The sequence below is a fragment of the Acipenser ruthenus genome, chromosome 29, assembly GCF_902713425.1.
Source record: "Acipenser ruthenus chromosome 29, fAciRut3.2 maternal haplotype, whole genome shotgun sequence".
Lineage (NCBI taxonomy): Eukaryota > Metazoa > Chordata > Actinopteri > Acipenseriformes > Acipenseridae > Acipenser > Acipenser ruthenus.
The window spans coordinates 20,430,760-20,445,558 of record NC_081217.1 but is presented as its reverse complement, the minus strand read 5'-3'; the positions used below and the strand labels follow the sequence as shown (position 1 = coordinate 20,445,558).

Sequence of the window (14,799 nt, the reverse complement as noted above, 5' to 3'; positions counted from 1 at the left end):
CAAGCCTCTGAATACAATGGGGGCTACACTGGAATTAGCCTGGGGTTCGCCCCATCTATTCATTGTGCTCTGTGTAAGCACTGTGCAGGCACTAAGCCCCAACTTGCAGCTGGGGCTGCTTGGTATTTTAAAGAGTTAAATAACGTTTCGTTTCTTTCTTGAAAGGCAAGTCTGGGATCTTTAAACACCTCCAGCTGAAGTACGCACACACTCTGTTTACTCAGGTAAATAAGGAATGCTTATAAATATGAGCTGAAGTCAGTGGGCCAGGCATTGCTTCGACTGCTCCTGCCTTCCACCCACACATATAGATCTTACAAGCAGGGTCAGCCTTACTGCCATTGTTTTACACACTTATTCACACACTTGTAATTCACTGAGTTTGACAGCATGTTCACACATAGACAGAAGATCACACATGCCTGAATTCCCAGTCTTATACATACAAAGTCTGGAGTATAGTTTTTTTAATTGCATGCACTTACTGAAGAAACCGCATACCAATGTGCATATTAGATATCTAAACTTAGACAAAAAAAAATACACTTTGCTGCACTGTTCTGTACCTAAGCCTATAAGACTGCATAGTTATTTAGAACCTCTCTGGACACAAACCCTGGAGCCGTGTATTCCACGATTTGTGTTTCAGATGATCTGGCACCCCAGCGCTATTTAAAACGCTAAGGACGAAAGCAAACCAGGAGAGCAAGAACAACTCTGAATTCTCAGCACCCAGCATTTGCAAGGTAAGTAAAGCATCCATTTATACGAATCAGTTAGTCATTAAAAAAAAAGTTCATTGCATTTGGTTTGCATCTAAGATTGGATTTCACAGTAATTTTGGCATGTCTGTACTGTGCATTTGACTTTTCAAATGCTATGCTTTTACCATGAGATACAGTAAACTTAAATGGGATTCTCAAAGCTATTCTCAAAACAGAAAGAGAAACAACTTAAGCCCCTAAATTAAATGAGTTTTTCTGTTTGTATATTATTTTTATTTTTTATTTTTTTTTCCCCTTACTGGGTGTTGTTTCCATAATGACAATTTAGAGAAGTCCCATGCAATGCAGTTCCAGAAAATCAAACAGACAAATAAATACATACATACATACATACATACATACATACATACATACATACAAATGAGGTACTTTTCTGCTGTGTTATTGTTTTATGTGAAAGTCGTTAGGCTGACTAACTTCATTGCCATGAAGCCAAACCTGTTCCTTATTATGAACAGGTTTCATTAAAACTTTCACGCTACCAGCAACCAAATCGTATCTGCCAAGAACATCATGTGCTGTGACTCTGCCCTGCCAGCCTCAGCCTGACCTGATGCAGCGGTATGGTCTGACCTGTTTTGCATTTAGTGGTTTTTCTGTTGAAGCAATTAAGTAATTTAAGTGCTTGCTTTATTCTGAAAACCTACAACCATTCCCTCATAAAAGTTGACCATAGTGAAAGCATAGCACAGTGTAATAAAGCACAGTGAAAGCATTGTAAAGCATGTGTAAGCATTGTAAAGCACAGACAGGTACGGTGAAGTATATTAATCGACATGGAAATCCAGGGTAAACCATGGTAAATGCAGAATATAAAGAAGCAGGCGAATATTTCAACACGATATATTCTTTAAAGAGGTTCTGTCCTTGTTGCATGAGATCTACAGTTACAAAAAAGGTACTGGAATTGTTCAAAGTCAACCTGAACCACACAAGCTGCTCAATTCCTAGATCAAAAACACCAAAAGAAACTTTGTGAATTCAATGACAAGCGTTTTTCTTCACGGAACACATTGAGAAACCCTGCCAGTGGAAACGGTTGCCATTGAATTTATCGAGTTTCTTTCAGTATTTCTAATGCATCACTCCTGAGTGTTTAATAGTGATGGTCGATTCTTATATAAGAGTATGCTAATGTGTTGAAAACACTACCGTATTCCAGGCATATTCTATAGCTTTGTTATTGAGAGGTAGAATAGTTAATTTTTATATAAAAATCAATAACAGAAAAGTCCCAATGAAAGGGGCCAAATCAACTCAAGAGGCCAAGGATTGTAGGGGAGACTGAACTGCCCCCCCTAAAGAGATGTGGATCCCCGCAGGGCAGGGTAGCTGACACACAAAGCAGTTGTTTTATATTGTTATAGTTACTGCCTTCTTAAACAGCAAACAGATGTTATCAGCATATACAAATACACTACTTTACTTGGCAGAATTAAATGTGGTGGAGCGGATTTTTTTCTATATACAGATCAAAAGGTTTATTTGGAGCAAGATTACATCTTTTGATAAGCTTCATTAAAAAAAAAAGAAAGTCATTACTGCTCTGCTGCACTTATTTGTGTTTTCATTCTCTTTAAGTGTTGACCACAGTTCTAGGGCTGTTGTTTCTATTGAAGGTTTTGAGATCAGTAGCTGAGAATTCCAGCACACTCCAGTTCCAGAACACTGAACTACTAAAAATCGAAAGCTCCTTAAACGACAGCGCACCTGTTCTGGGGTGGGGTACCCAGAGCATACAGTCATTTTGTTCAGAACAGAAATATTCACACGTCCTATGACCCAAGCATGATAAGATGTGACAATGATAGCATGAAGATAAAATTCCAGGAGACCTGGTTATGAAATAATACACAAGCCCACATCAACTCCACACCTAGACAGACAGTGCCAAGGCAAAGTAAAGGGGTCTCCAAGACCCACTGAAGCAATGTGATGTTTTTATTTCTTACTCTACATTTAAATCTCTAGTTTGGCGCTTTTGGAATGGTTTTGATGGCAAATTTAATTGCAAAAAAATTAAGGTTGGCTAGTCAGTTTTTCAGTTTTTTAAGAGGGCTTGGAGTTTGTTTTTGTCAGCGTGTGTGTGTGTGTGTGTTTCAAAAGGCTTGATCCCATGTTTGCAAACACTGTTCAATAAACGGGTTTAAAGGTTCATGAGAGGGGGCATGCTATGCTTCATAACCCAGCAATGTTAACAGGGAAGTACAAAGGTATCTCCTCTGGTATGCACTCTGACATCAGTTGCAGCTCTCTGTTATACAATTACAATAAGTATATATATATATATATATATATATATATATATATATATATATATATATATATAATTACATTATTATTCAGTCTTGAATTATTTATGCTGAGCCGAAGAATATGAAATGACATCATTGAATTAAAAAAGGAACTACTTTATTGAGTATAGATGAGAACAGGACATAAATATTTTGAATATATATTTATGCACTCTGTCAGAGCTAGGAGTCCCATGAGGTTCCACTGTGATTTCTGATGGCGTATGTTAACAGCTGGCGGGCTCCCGAGTGGCGCATCCAGTAAAGGCGCTCCACGTGGAGTGCAGGATGCGCTCTGTAGCCTGGACGTCGCGAGTTCGAGTCCAGGCTATTCCTTTGCCGACCGAGGACGGGAGCTTCCAGGGGGCAGCACTCAATTGGCTGAGCACCGCCCGGGGGGAGGGAGGGTTAGGTCGGCCAGGGTGTCCTCGGCTCACCGCGCACCAGCGACCCCTGTAGTCTGTCCGGGCACCTGTGGGCTTGCCTGTAAGCTGCCCGAGAGCTGCGTTGTCCTCTGACGCTGTAGCTCTTGGGTGGCTGCATGGTGAGTCCGCAGTGTGAAAAAAAGCGGTTGGCTGACGGCACACGCTTCGGAGGACAGCGTGTGTTCGTCTTCGCCCTCCTGAGTCAGCGCAGGGGTGGTAGCGGTCAGCTGAGCCTAAAAAGAATTGGCCATTCCAAATTGGGGAGAAAATAATAAAAAATAATTGACTAAATTTATATAAAAAAAAACAGATGGCATTGACTGAATGGGTTAAAGTTTGCTGCTTCATCTGGCAATTGCAACTTGAGTTGTAGAAACTGTTTTTGAATTTGCATACCAATAAAAGTTAATTGCAGTCCCCCAAACCACCTGGCATAAAAACTGAAAGTGAATACAGACTTCAGCTTTGCTTCCATTTCAGGGAAGCGCTCCAGTCTCCCTGAAGTGTGTAAGGGTTAGTAGTGTTTCGAGGCTCTGCTTCTTCCACAGTACAGTTAACAAGCGAAGTATAAAGAGCAGGTAGCATGTAGTCCACTGTCTGTCAGTCCATTTCAGTGAGGATTTCTCACTGAAATGGGGAGCTTGAGTGGGGCTGACCTTTGCCGTTCAGGGGTCATAAGCCTGCCGTCAGCCCGTCGAGTTCCTTGGTGTAAAAAGGCAATTGGCTTGGCAGTGGGATCGGAGGGTGCCCACTGCCCTTCAATTTCTCCCATACTGTTGAATGGACTAGCGCTACCAATGTCCATGAAACCCATACAAAAGGCGTTCACCATCCTATAACTATTACATGCTGCTTTATTATTAATACACAAGTTAAAAATCCAGCTAGGTTTGTTTTCTAGTCATTACCAATGTTTATTTAGTCCACTGTCATTTTCATTGAAAAGAGGGAAAAGGTTGATAAAGAGAATGCAGCTAAGTGGCTGAGGTAAGCGGCCGATTGTGATGTCACCGTTCTGAAAGGACTTTGCAGCTGAATGGAATTCCGAGCTGTATCATTTTTTTAAAAAAGCAGGAGAAAAGCATACAGCACGGTACAGACTGAAAGGGTTTCTCTGAGGTGTGTCGTGGAATACAGAAGAGGAAACTCAGATTTGATGAAAGATCCTGAGCATCTGTCATTTCCAATATGGCTTAGTTTGCATTTTTAAAACGTTTTTTTTAAGAAACCATTTCTGCCTCGATTTTTTCAAATTCTTTTCGGTTGTATCCGCTTTTGATTTACTAGGAATAGAGAAGAGGAAGTTTCCAGTATAAAAACATCTTCAATTCTGGGAAATCCTTCAGTTATTTATTTGAAGTTATGTTGCCTGGCCTGTTACACCGATGTCACCGCTCATTTCCTTATCTGGAACTTTAAACTCTGCAAGTGTTGTGCCGTTTAGTGAAAATCAATACATTAACCATACGTTAATCATTTTTTTTGTAATGCAATAGTTACAGTAATGATCACTCACCTACTACGGAGGATTTAGCAAACCCATTGCTATCTTTCGCTGTTTTAACAGCAAGACACAAGGGTTGCTTACTTCTCTTACACAGCTCACCGTGCAAGTAGAAGTATTCTGATGGGCCCTGAGTTTCCCTGCTGATCTTTCTGTCAGGGACCTGAACCCCTGGCTTGATCCTCCATTCTTTGAAGGATTATTGCTCCAGAGTCTTTTCTCCTTGTATTAATCCTTCAGCCCCGGGTGACGCAACCTTAAAATGTTTGTTTAGCCGTTTTTTAACTTCCTCCTCATTTATTAGTATTTTTTTATTAAAAAGGTTTCCTTCCCTGTAATTGCTAACTCATTTAATGACAGAATATAATCCTAGGGGCAGATAGCGATCAGCAACAACTGAAAGCGCTCCTCTTTGATTTTCAAACCGTGACCCCCTCTCCCTCCACACCCACCCCTCCTCTCCCAAGACCTTTAGAGAGATCTTCTGCTTTGGCTGCTCAGTTCAAACTCAGGAAAGTCACAGTGCACTCAGCTGTTATAAGCCACTGACAGAATGGTAACAGCATCTCCATATTGTGGATTTGCATGGCATCACATTGCAGTGGCACCACGATCCGATATCAGTGCTAGAACGATACTGTATCAGAACCACTGCGTGATGTTTGTTCCAAGTCCTCTCTGCTTCCTTCCATGGTAGTTCCGTGCCAATGGATGAGCTGGTGGGTTTTATTTTTTCCAGCCTAATGGATACCAATATGATTTTCAAAGTTCCTGGTAAGGGCAGTCAAACTATCCTGGGAATGGGCTGAATCTACGAATAACAGTTTTCTTTGATAAACCTCAATCTAAACTTTGGATATCGTGGGTTCAATTATAAGCCGATCCCCATGTAAAACAGTCCCACACCACTGTTTACACATCTTGCCCTCCTATTGAAGAAAAAGAAAAACAAACAGTCACAAGAGAAGGGGTGGGTGGTGAGGGGACTAGTCCCCTGCTTTCTCCTCTGTGGGTAACTTCCTCTTTGCTTCAAACACAGTTTATTCATGCAATCCAAACACTTCTGTGAAAGCAGACTTACAGGGTTTTCTTTTACCACAAGCGAAATCATTGTAATGCATTACACCTGCTTCCAGCAATCACTTACAGTTTGTATACAGCCTGGCTATAGTACTCAGATTAATTTAAGAGATTCAAATGATCATTATAGGGGAAGAGCCCTGATAACCAGGTATAGTAAAGCATAGAGAAGGCATGGACATTGGGAATCATAGCAAAGCATGGCTAATGCATAGCTTGTCAGGCACTATGGTCTTGATTGGGAGGTCTTCAGTCTGACAGTGTGGTCTCTAATGGTGAACTGGTCTTTATATAGGAGATGGCCACAGTAGTTTTTACAAAAAACAGAAGGAACTCAATTAGAAAAACACCTGCCGTCCTGCTCCAATGCAAGATGTTATCTTACAGCTTCGATGCACAGCAGACTGTTGCCTGCGGTCCTGCAGTTGAATGAAATCAAATGGAGCAAACACTGACTCCCCTCAAATGAATACTAGGGACTCAGCTGAACTCATTTAGAGATCAGTCGAGAGATTATCCTTTCCGCGGAAAGCATCAGTTTGTGTGTGTGTTTTGTTTTCCCCCTATGGAAAAAAAAAAATTCCGAAATTTGCCGGACTAATGTGCTTCGTGCAAGCTGTTGCAAGAGGGAGGTGGAGAGCACACAGCAGGCTAGCGGAGCCACTAAAGGATTTAATCCGGTTGCCGGTGAATAAGTGGGGATAGCAAGCAATCCGGGGAAACGGCAGGGGTTTAAGAGGGAATGAAAAACAAAGTTAAACGAGCAGCAAGCCTCTTTTCAAACGGTAACTTCATTTCCTCCGAGGCTGACTTCTGGGTGGCTTCAAAGCAATGGCTGGCTTTAGCCACTCTGCTCCGTATTACAGTATATCTCATCAGGTTACTTCCCAGCCAATTTTCAAAATATAATTCGTGCTACAATTCATAAGAACAGAAACACTCACCTGTACAGCAGAATGTGTGTCATTTATTTCATTTGGACACTACTTTCCTCTGCGTGATATTCTTTTATACAGTCATTAATAAAATGATTTAGGAACCACGATAGGTCTGTTTGACTATTCCAATGTGTGCCCCATGTTTTAACACCACAATGGGGTGAACTGGAAACAATTTATACCTCCAGCTCAAAGATACCGTCCCTCCTTTTGTGCCTGGAAAGGTTGGCACTTCTAAGTATCCCAGGAGAGGTGATGACACCGTTGTCTTGTTTTCAAGCGTCTGGCTCACAAAAAGAGTTTTATATTTTATTAAATAAAGATATTGTGGGAGCCGGTGACAGCTGAGCAGGGACAATAGGAGCTGCACTTGAAAGGGGAACCAGGGTACTGCGCTGGCCCGCTGGAGAAAGATGCCTGCCCAGTGTGGAGATGGCCATTGATAGCAGATGACCCACAAGTAAAAGATTCAGTCAAATCCACTTAGCTTGCTGGAAGCTCCCAGTGACTTCTTAAGTCTCCTTTTGCACTCTCCCCTTTCAGAAACTGTGCAACTCTTTAAATGCGTGCCACGGGAAGCAATATAAAGTGTGGCCGAAATACCTCAATCTTTTAAATTCATCGGTTGCCAGAAGGGAGGAGGTAAGTCCTGGCTCAAAAAACATAGCAAACGGATAAGGAATTGCACTACCTTTGCATCAAATTCGGAACACCTGGTCCTGTTACCAGATCGCTTTCCTAAGGAAATTATTAAAAAAATACTTTTTTTTTTTTTTAGCTCGCACAGTGTAAAGGCTATGGGGAGCCTGGAACCAGGACTGAACACGACTGCCTTACACCCAAGCAGAACTGGCTTTCAAGAAAGCTCCCTCACCCTGGAGAAACAGGACCACGAGCCCAAAGGCGGTGCTGGCTGGGAGCTGGTGGACAGGACATCAATCCGGGACCCGACCCACACCCCTGAGCGCAGCCCGCCTAGCGTCTACCTGTCCTGCTTTGACATGCTCTTCACGGAGGACAGCGGCTGGACGCTGAAGGTCCCAGAAGGAGCACACGTCACCCCCATGCGGCTTGAACAGCGCAAAGAGCCCGAGCAGTGCCCGCTCATCGACAGCCAGGGCCTCTGCCTCAGCCCGGAGATGGACTACCAGATAGAGGATCGCTCCCTGGAGCAGGTCCAGACGATGGTGGTGGGAGAGGTTCTGAAAGACATCGAGACGGCCTGCAAACTACTCAATATCCCACCAGGTAAAAAGAGACATCTTCAGGAGTTCGTACTGGGTCAGACTGTTTCTGTGAATGTATATTATACCACAATGATATTGATATGCAATGAATGTAGTTGTACATAATTAAATATTTTTTGGTATACAATAGACTTCCGTACAGAATTATAGAACATCACTTAATTAACCCTTATTAATGAATCCAATTCTTTTTTAAAAATATATACCATCTAATGCCTAATTTGAGCCGTTGTTTTCAGCGATAAAAGTTTGTGACATACTTCTAAAAGTATACACTTTGCATACGTTTTCCTTTAATTATTTTATTAAATTTGTACTAAGCTTGTTTTGTCCCACGAAGAGCCTGGGAAGTCATTGTGCCTAGCGCTATTGTTGCAAAGTCCACACCAAGTGTAAATACAGCTCTCTATGGAAACCTGAGCAAGGAAAAAAAAAAATGACCTGAAACAAAATGTACTCTGGGATCAACAGGTTTAAGTACTCTGGAGTGGAACAGAATAAGATAATAAGATATTTCATACCTGACATCTGTAAAAGCCAATCACTGCTCCACCCTTTTGAATGGTGTGACCCATTTCGGTCACACCATTCTTTTTGTAATGATGTTTTTATTAATTTCAAAGACGTATGCAATAAATACATTATATATGTACATATACATTAAATAGAATGCTGAAAGATACATTACATCCAGTTTAATTCATATTGGTCAACCCTTTTACTTAAACACATTACAATTCATAGCAATATTAATATAAATATAGTATAAAATATGAACATGTGATGGTTCTGACTGACGCCCATGGAAAATTTCCCAGTACCGTGTTATTTTTTTAATTTTTTTTTTTTTAAAACAACTACATTTGTGAAAAATCCCCTGAAAAATGTTTTTTCTAAAACATTTTTAGAAGTCTTTTTTTTTTTGAAAGAAATACCCTGTTTGGACACCAGATGGTGTTGTTTCAAATTAGGTAGCACTGTATCACATTTTAAACAGTTAGTGAAGCTAACACTTTGATCTGGAAAAAGAAAACAAATTATAGTTACTGAGTTTTATATATATATATATATATATATATATATATATATATAATAAGCGAGAATACATGAGAAAGCACACAGACCTCTCCTCCACCTTGTGTAAATGACCCTGTTTTCACTGGAGTGTTTGTTCAAGTCATTTCAAAAACATTCACCATCGTCAAGGGTCTGGGGGAGGGATACACTTTACTATACGAGGATTAATAATAAGAACAATAAAACAGTCAAACCCATTTTACTTTATTATCGCTACATTGAATGGCCAGAAGATAGTGGGAGTCAACTGGGTCACATACTGTGTATTGAAAATAACTTGCACAGATGAACACTCTTATTGTATTATTATTATTATTATTATTTATTTCTTAGCTGACGCCCTTATCCAGGGCGACTTACAATTGTTACAAGATACCACATTATTTATACATACAATTACCCATTTATACAGTTGGGTTTTTTTACTGGAGCAATCTAGGTAAAGTACCTTGCTCAAGGGTACAGCAGCAGTGTACCCACCAGGGATTGAACCCACGACCCTCCGGTCAAGAGTCCAGAGCCCTAACCACTACTCCACACTGCTGCCCTATTGTAATCGGTGCAGTAGCAGACACCGAGCTCCACATCCAGTTCAATCATGAACGCCTGGTAAATTCAACTGCTTTCTTAAGGGCTTCTGCTTACCTGGTTACCCCCGTTTCCTCTGTGCAGATCCGATGGACTGGACCCCCGGCAATGTGCAGAAGTGGGTTCTGTGGACAGAGCACCTGTACCGGCTGCCTCAGGTGGGAAAGACCTTCCAGGAGCTCAGCGGTAAGGACCTGTGTGCAATGATGGAGGAGGAGTTCAGACACAGATCCCCGCTGTGGGGGGATGTGCTGTACGCACATCTTGACATCTGGAAGTCAGGTAAGAGGACAGGGGGTGTACAATAACCCTTACCTGCTGCAAGCATTTGCAGTATATGTTCATTATCGTTAGCTTGCAGTTGCAGTTTAACATTGCTGCAACAGTAAATGGTATTGCAGACAAGCTAAAAGTAAACTGCAGGCTGATCTGCATTCTGTTCTGCACAGTTCTGTTTTATAGGACTGTTTTATTGGCATGTTTATTAATATGCTTTACCATACCTCTCAGGTCTTTACAATGCATACTTCTGCTTTATCATGCTTTATCCCGAATGACGCTGTGGATCCTGTATCTGAAAACTTGTTTCTTTATCTTTTCAGCTGCTTGGATGAAGGAAAGAAGCTCCCCGGAGGTCAGCAAGTTCATTGGTAAGCTTTCATTTTCTGCAGCTTTTCAGCTCTGTTGGTTTTTGGTCTCAGAATAAATCTGTCACTTGTTGCACACACTTTAAAAACACCTTACAGGCTCCTCGAGATGCCCTGACTGCCCGTACCTGCCTTACACACTTAATGCCAACGTATAGAAGGCATTACCACTTTTTTGCATGACCCCTGTCACTCAGCATTGACGTCCCGCTAGTGCTCAGCAGTAAGTTACCCGTCCTCCAGCTGGGTTGTAGTTTCAGAATCTTTTCCCTTCGTTGAGCTGTTGAGTTTTGGGTTTCAGTAGGAGTCCCTATCAGTCTCGGAGTGTAATACACCAACTTAATTTGATCTAGATGGAGATTGTTAATCTGTGCTCCCCCCTTTCCAGGAAGTGACGAGGTGTGGTCGGCGACGGAGGCGGACTCTTCCTGTTCGGGCCAGCCAATCCACTTGTGGCAGTTCCTGAAGGAGCTGCTGCTGAAGCCACACAAGTACGGACGCTGCATCAGCTGGCTGAACAAGGAGAAAGGTGAGGGTTCTGCCAAAGGCAGTTATAGCACGTGGCCACCAGGTGTCACTGTGGACTACATTAAACTTCCTACGACGACGAGGAGGAAAAAAGTTACACCGTACTTCTAATTTCCAGCCTCTTCACACCCTGATTAATTGGCTGATAATTACAGATCATTCATATTAAATCGACAGATTACAAATCAACTTTCTTTTCTCCCTTTCTTTTGGACGTTTATTTGCAAACTTTCATTAATCATTTGTAGTCTCTCTCCTTGGCACACAATTAACAAGCCATAAAAATGCCATATTAGCAGAGGTTCAATTAAACACGTGTGTACCCAGAGGCAGCACAAAACTAGGTTAAGTGAAATGTCCTAACACTGTATAGAGATCATGTTTAGTGTTAACTGTTAATCACTGACTAGATGTGTCTGGGAGTTGCCACTCACAGGTTCTAATGCAGACTCAATATCTGATTAGGTATCTTCAAGATTGAAGACTCTGCTCATGTGGCACGGCTGTGGGGCATCAGAAAGAACCGGCCTGCCATGAACTACGACAAGCTGAGCCGATCCATCCGGCAATACTACAAGAAGGGTATCATCCGCAAGCCCGATGTCTCCCAGAGACTGGTCTACCAGTTCGTCCACCCAGTATGAACTGGGAAAGGTGGAGACATGGGAGGTACAGTCCTAGACCAGAAGAAACCACACAAACTAAGCCCCGAGACACTGCTGGGGGCTTGCGCACTGCTCTTTGAGACTGGTTAAACTGGTGTCCTGCTACAAAGTGACGGCTGGACTGACCAAGAAGCTCTGAAGTCGTTCAACAAAATTAAAAATAAAAATTGAAAAACGGATGTAAAACTTTATAAAAGCTGGAAGAATGGTGGAGGACATTTTTAATATAACCTAATAACGTTACTGTTATTATTATTTTGGTTACTGTTTTTGTTATTGTTGTGGTTGTTGTTATTTTTATTGCTCTGGAAATGAAGTCTCGAGTCTCATGTTAAATGGAGACGCGCTTCTATGAAAGAAGAGGAGATGTGAAGGAATGCAGAATGAACTTGTCACTGCCCATCCTAAACTACGTTGCTGTTAGCGTATCCTGCCTGCTTCTGTGCTTAATATATTGTTTTATATTTTATTAAGAGAACTCATAAAAGGTTTGGGGACTGATAAGACACTGATACAGTGGGGTTAAGGCACAGACCTATACTGTACTATGCAAGACTGCGTACAAAGCTTAGCCACAATGCTCTTAATCACCCTGATACCACGGCTCACCGCACTTCCCTTGGAACATTTCCTAAATAATCCTGAGTCTGTCCCACTGCCAATATTGCTAACTGTGCCAACCTTTGAAGAGGTAGCTCTGCAAAATCAGACCCCAAACTCATGATCTTCAAACCAAGGCCTCCAGACATGAAATCCTAGCGCCCCCTAGCTTCAGTAAGCCATGCTACACTGCAGCACATATATCTGTGGTAGTTTCCAACCTGCTGCACTGCAGCTATAGAGGTCGGGTGTTGGCTTCATCCCAAGTATAACACCTGGATTAATTTCATGCACTTTATTCAGAAGCAAGCAAACTTACAGAATAGTTTTCTCACAGCAGCTACTTTTAATCGGAGGTCAGTCAAAACAGTACTTTGAAAACAGTTTGTTTGAAAAAATCAATTGTTTAAAGCAAAAAAAAAAGTTTTTACTGGCTAGGGTTTTTTTAAACAAAAACCATACAGCTTCATGGACTTTTTCATTTCATATTGGTAGTGGGGTTCTTGGTCAACCTTAACTGGGATGTTGGGTAAAGCCTCGCTTATCACACCTTTAAGTGCACTTAAAGGCCTTTTAATTTGGCCGTACTCATAAAACATGGCAATACCTACAAGCACCACTTAATGGTAGTCTTTCAAATAAACCAACCGAAACATTTCAACACACTAGAGAAATGCTCCATTCAGTTATCGTTTTCTACTTAAAATTAGGAATGTGTTCTTTGGAATTAGTAAAATACTGATATATTGAGTAGATAAGATACATTCATTAAAACATGTATGAAATAATATCCACAGTCCCCTTTCCTAGCATGTATTTTGACAGCCCTTGTGGCATCCATTTGCAATCCAGTTTTAATACGAAAATGATTCTGAAGGAATTGGTTTTGAATCAACACTTATAACTTACCAAGCATTCTTGTTTCAAAGGTAAAATAGTTACATTTAGGCCCTGTGTTATTTTAGTGCCTTCTAGAAATATCCCATGTTTCTTTTTGGTTTTGTTTTTAGTATCTTTACATACTGCCTTATTGTGGTGCCTGCCTGTTTAGTTACCATGGAAACACGGCAAGGCCTCATATCCCACACACCAGCCTGTCTATCTTAAATGTCTCCTTTACTTGCTGTAATGTAATTTTCATAGTTTTTGTGTAATAATGTTGTTTGAAATGCTGCCCCTTTTTTCACTTCTGCCAAATAATTATGTTTTATATATTCTGTTCTGTATGTTTTCCTAACATGGTGTTGTTGTAAGTTTTTTGTTTAAAAAAAAAAAAAAATAGCAAAAAAAAAAAAGAAAATGAAGGATCCTTTGTAGTTTTGGAAAAAAAAAAAAAAAGTATTTTGAATTACATTTTGCTGCCTAAAAATACTTGTCCTGCATCTTGTGTTTGACATCAACATTTCAAATCCAGTGATTTGGCCCTGTTCACACAGTTTTAACTGGAGAGATAGCGTTCAGCCAGCCTGCAATCCAAACCCGGGCTGACTGACAGAGTCCCAGTTGAAACCAAGCTGATCTTGACCAGCTGCTGATGGAAACAAACCAGCCTGAATTCAAACCGCTTTCAAGTCAGTGGCAGATGGAATTCTACCAAAGAGACTGTTTCTCAGTTGGTTTTGATAAATAAATTCATGAAACTTTTCATTAACTGTTGTTGGAATATCCTTTATCTAAGTCAAGTTTTATTAAACCAGACCCACAAAATCACAAATCACAAATATATATAAAAAAGATTTGAATCTATTCACTGTTAACAGTTCATTTATTAACATATTAAAACCCCTTCTATGTGTTGCTCTTAAGGAATTATATCTTTTTTTAGCTCTGACACCACCGGTTGTTTACTTTTATATTTTATTACAGAGTAAATGTTTAATACGAACGTCTCACCTTATTAATACATACAGTATGATTTCACATCTTAAGTAAGTTTGTCCAACATTAGTGCTAATCGGGGTCTGTGAAACCAGCAGATAAAGATTTACAATTTTATTTTGTAAGATAACTGAATAAGGTTTTGTTTTTTTTTGCCGATTGCATTACTAGCTAAAATGTATAACATTTAATAATTCAGAAATCAATAAAATACAGCCAATGTCCTATAATAAATCAAACGTCACGTTAACAGATCTGTCTATACACCTGGCCAGTGACAAGCTATCACAATTGTCCTATACATGCCTTTGGACACAGTGAAAGAATTAAAATTAATTTATAAGTAGGGCCCTGTGTTTTTCACTTGTCTTTTTTTTAAAACTTGCAATTCAGTCTTAAACCTCCAGGTGTCCGTGTCGCCACTCCAGCTAAACCCATACAATTCTGGCTAATTGAAAGCACCCCCTAATTACTAGGGACAATTACTGCCATTCAGGAAATTGATGCGTTTAATAGAAAAAAATAAAAACTTACCTCGGGACC

General features: G+C 40.7%; 1 protein-coding gene across 1 annotated transcript; it reads left to right on the top strand.

The window, feature by feature from the left end:
* Positions 1-270: 270 nt before the first annotated feature.
* Positions 271-14,073, top strand: LOC117426907 (SAM pointed domain-containing Ets transcription factor-like). The gene is made up of 6 exons (XM_034045123.3): positions 271-746; positions 7,805-8,274; positions 10,023-10,220; positions 10,541-10,588; positions 10,974-11,114; positions 11,579-14,073. Exons 2-6 carry the CDS (start codon positions 7,824-7,826, stop codon positions 11,755-11,757), a joined length of 1,017 nt encoding a protein of 338 aa, XP_033901014.1. The 5' UTR covers positions 271-746; positions 7,805-7,823; the 3' UTR covers positions 11,758-14,073.
* Positions 14,074-14,799: the final 726 nt, after the last annotated feature.

Bases quoted from the DNA above. Each gene is read 5' to 3' on its own strand.
- LOC117426907 (XM_034045123.3), top strand. From the start codon at position 7,824: ATGGGGAGCCTGGAACCAGGACTGAACACGACTGCCTTACACCCAAGC. The intron at 8,275-10,022 runs GTAAAAAGAGAC...TCCTCTGTGCAG, and splicing joins ACTACTCAATATCCCACCAG to ATCCGATGGACTGGACCCCC. The intron at 10,221-10,540 runs GTAAGAGGACAG...TTATCTTTTCAG, and splicing joins TCTTGACATCTGGAAGTCAG to CTGCTTGGATGAAGGAAAGA.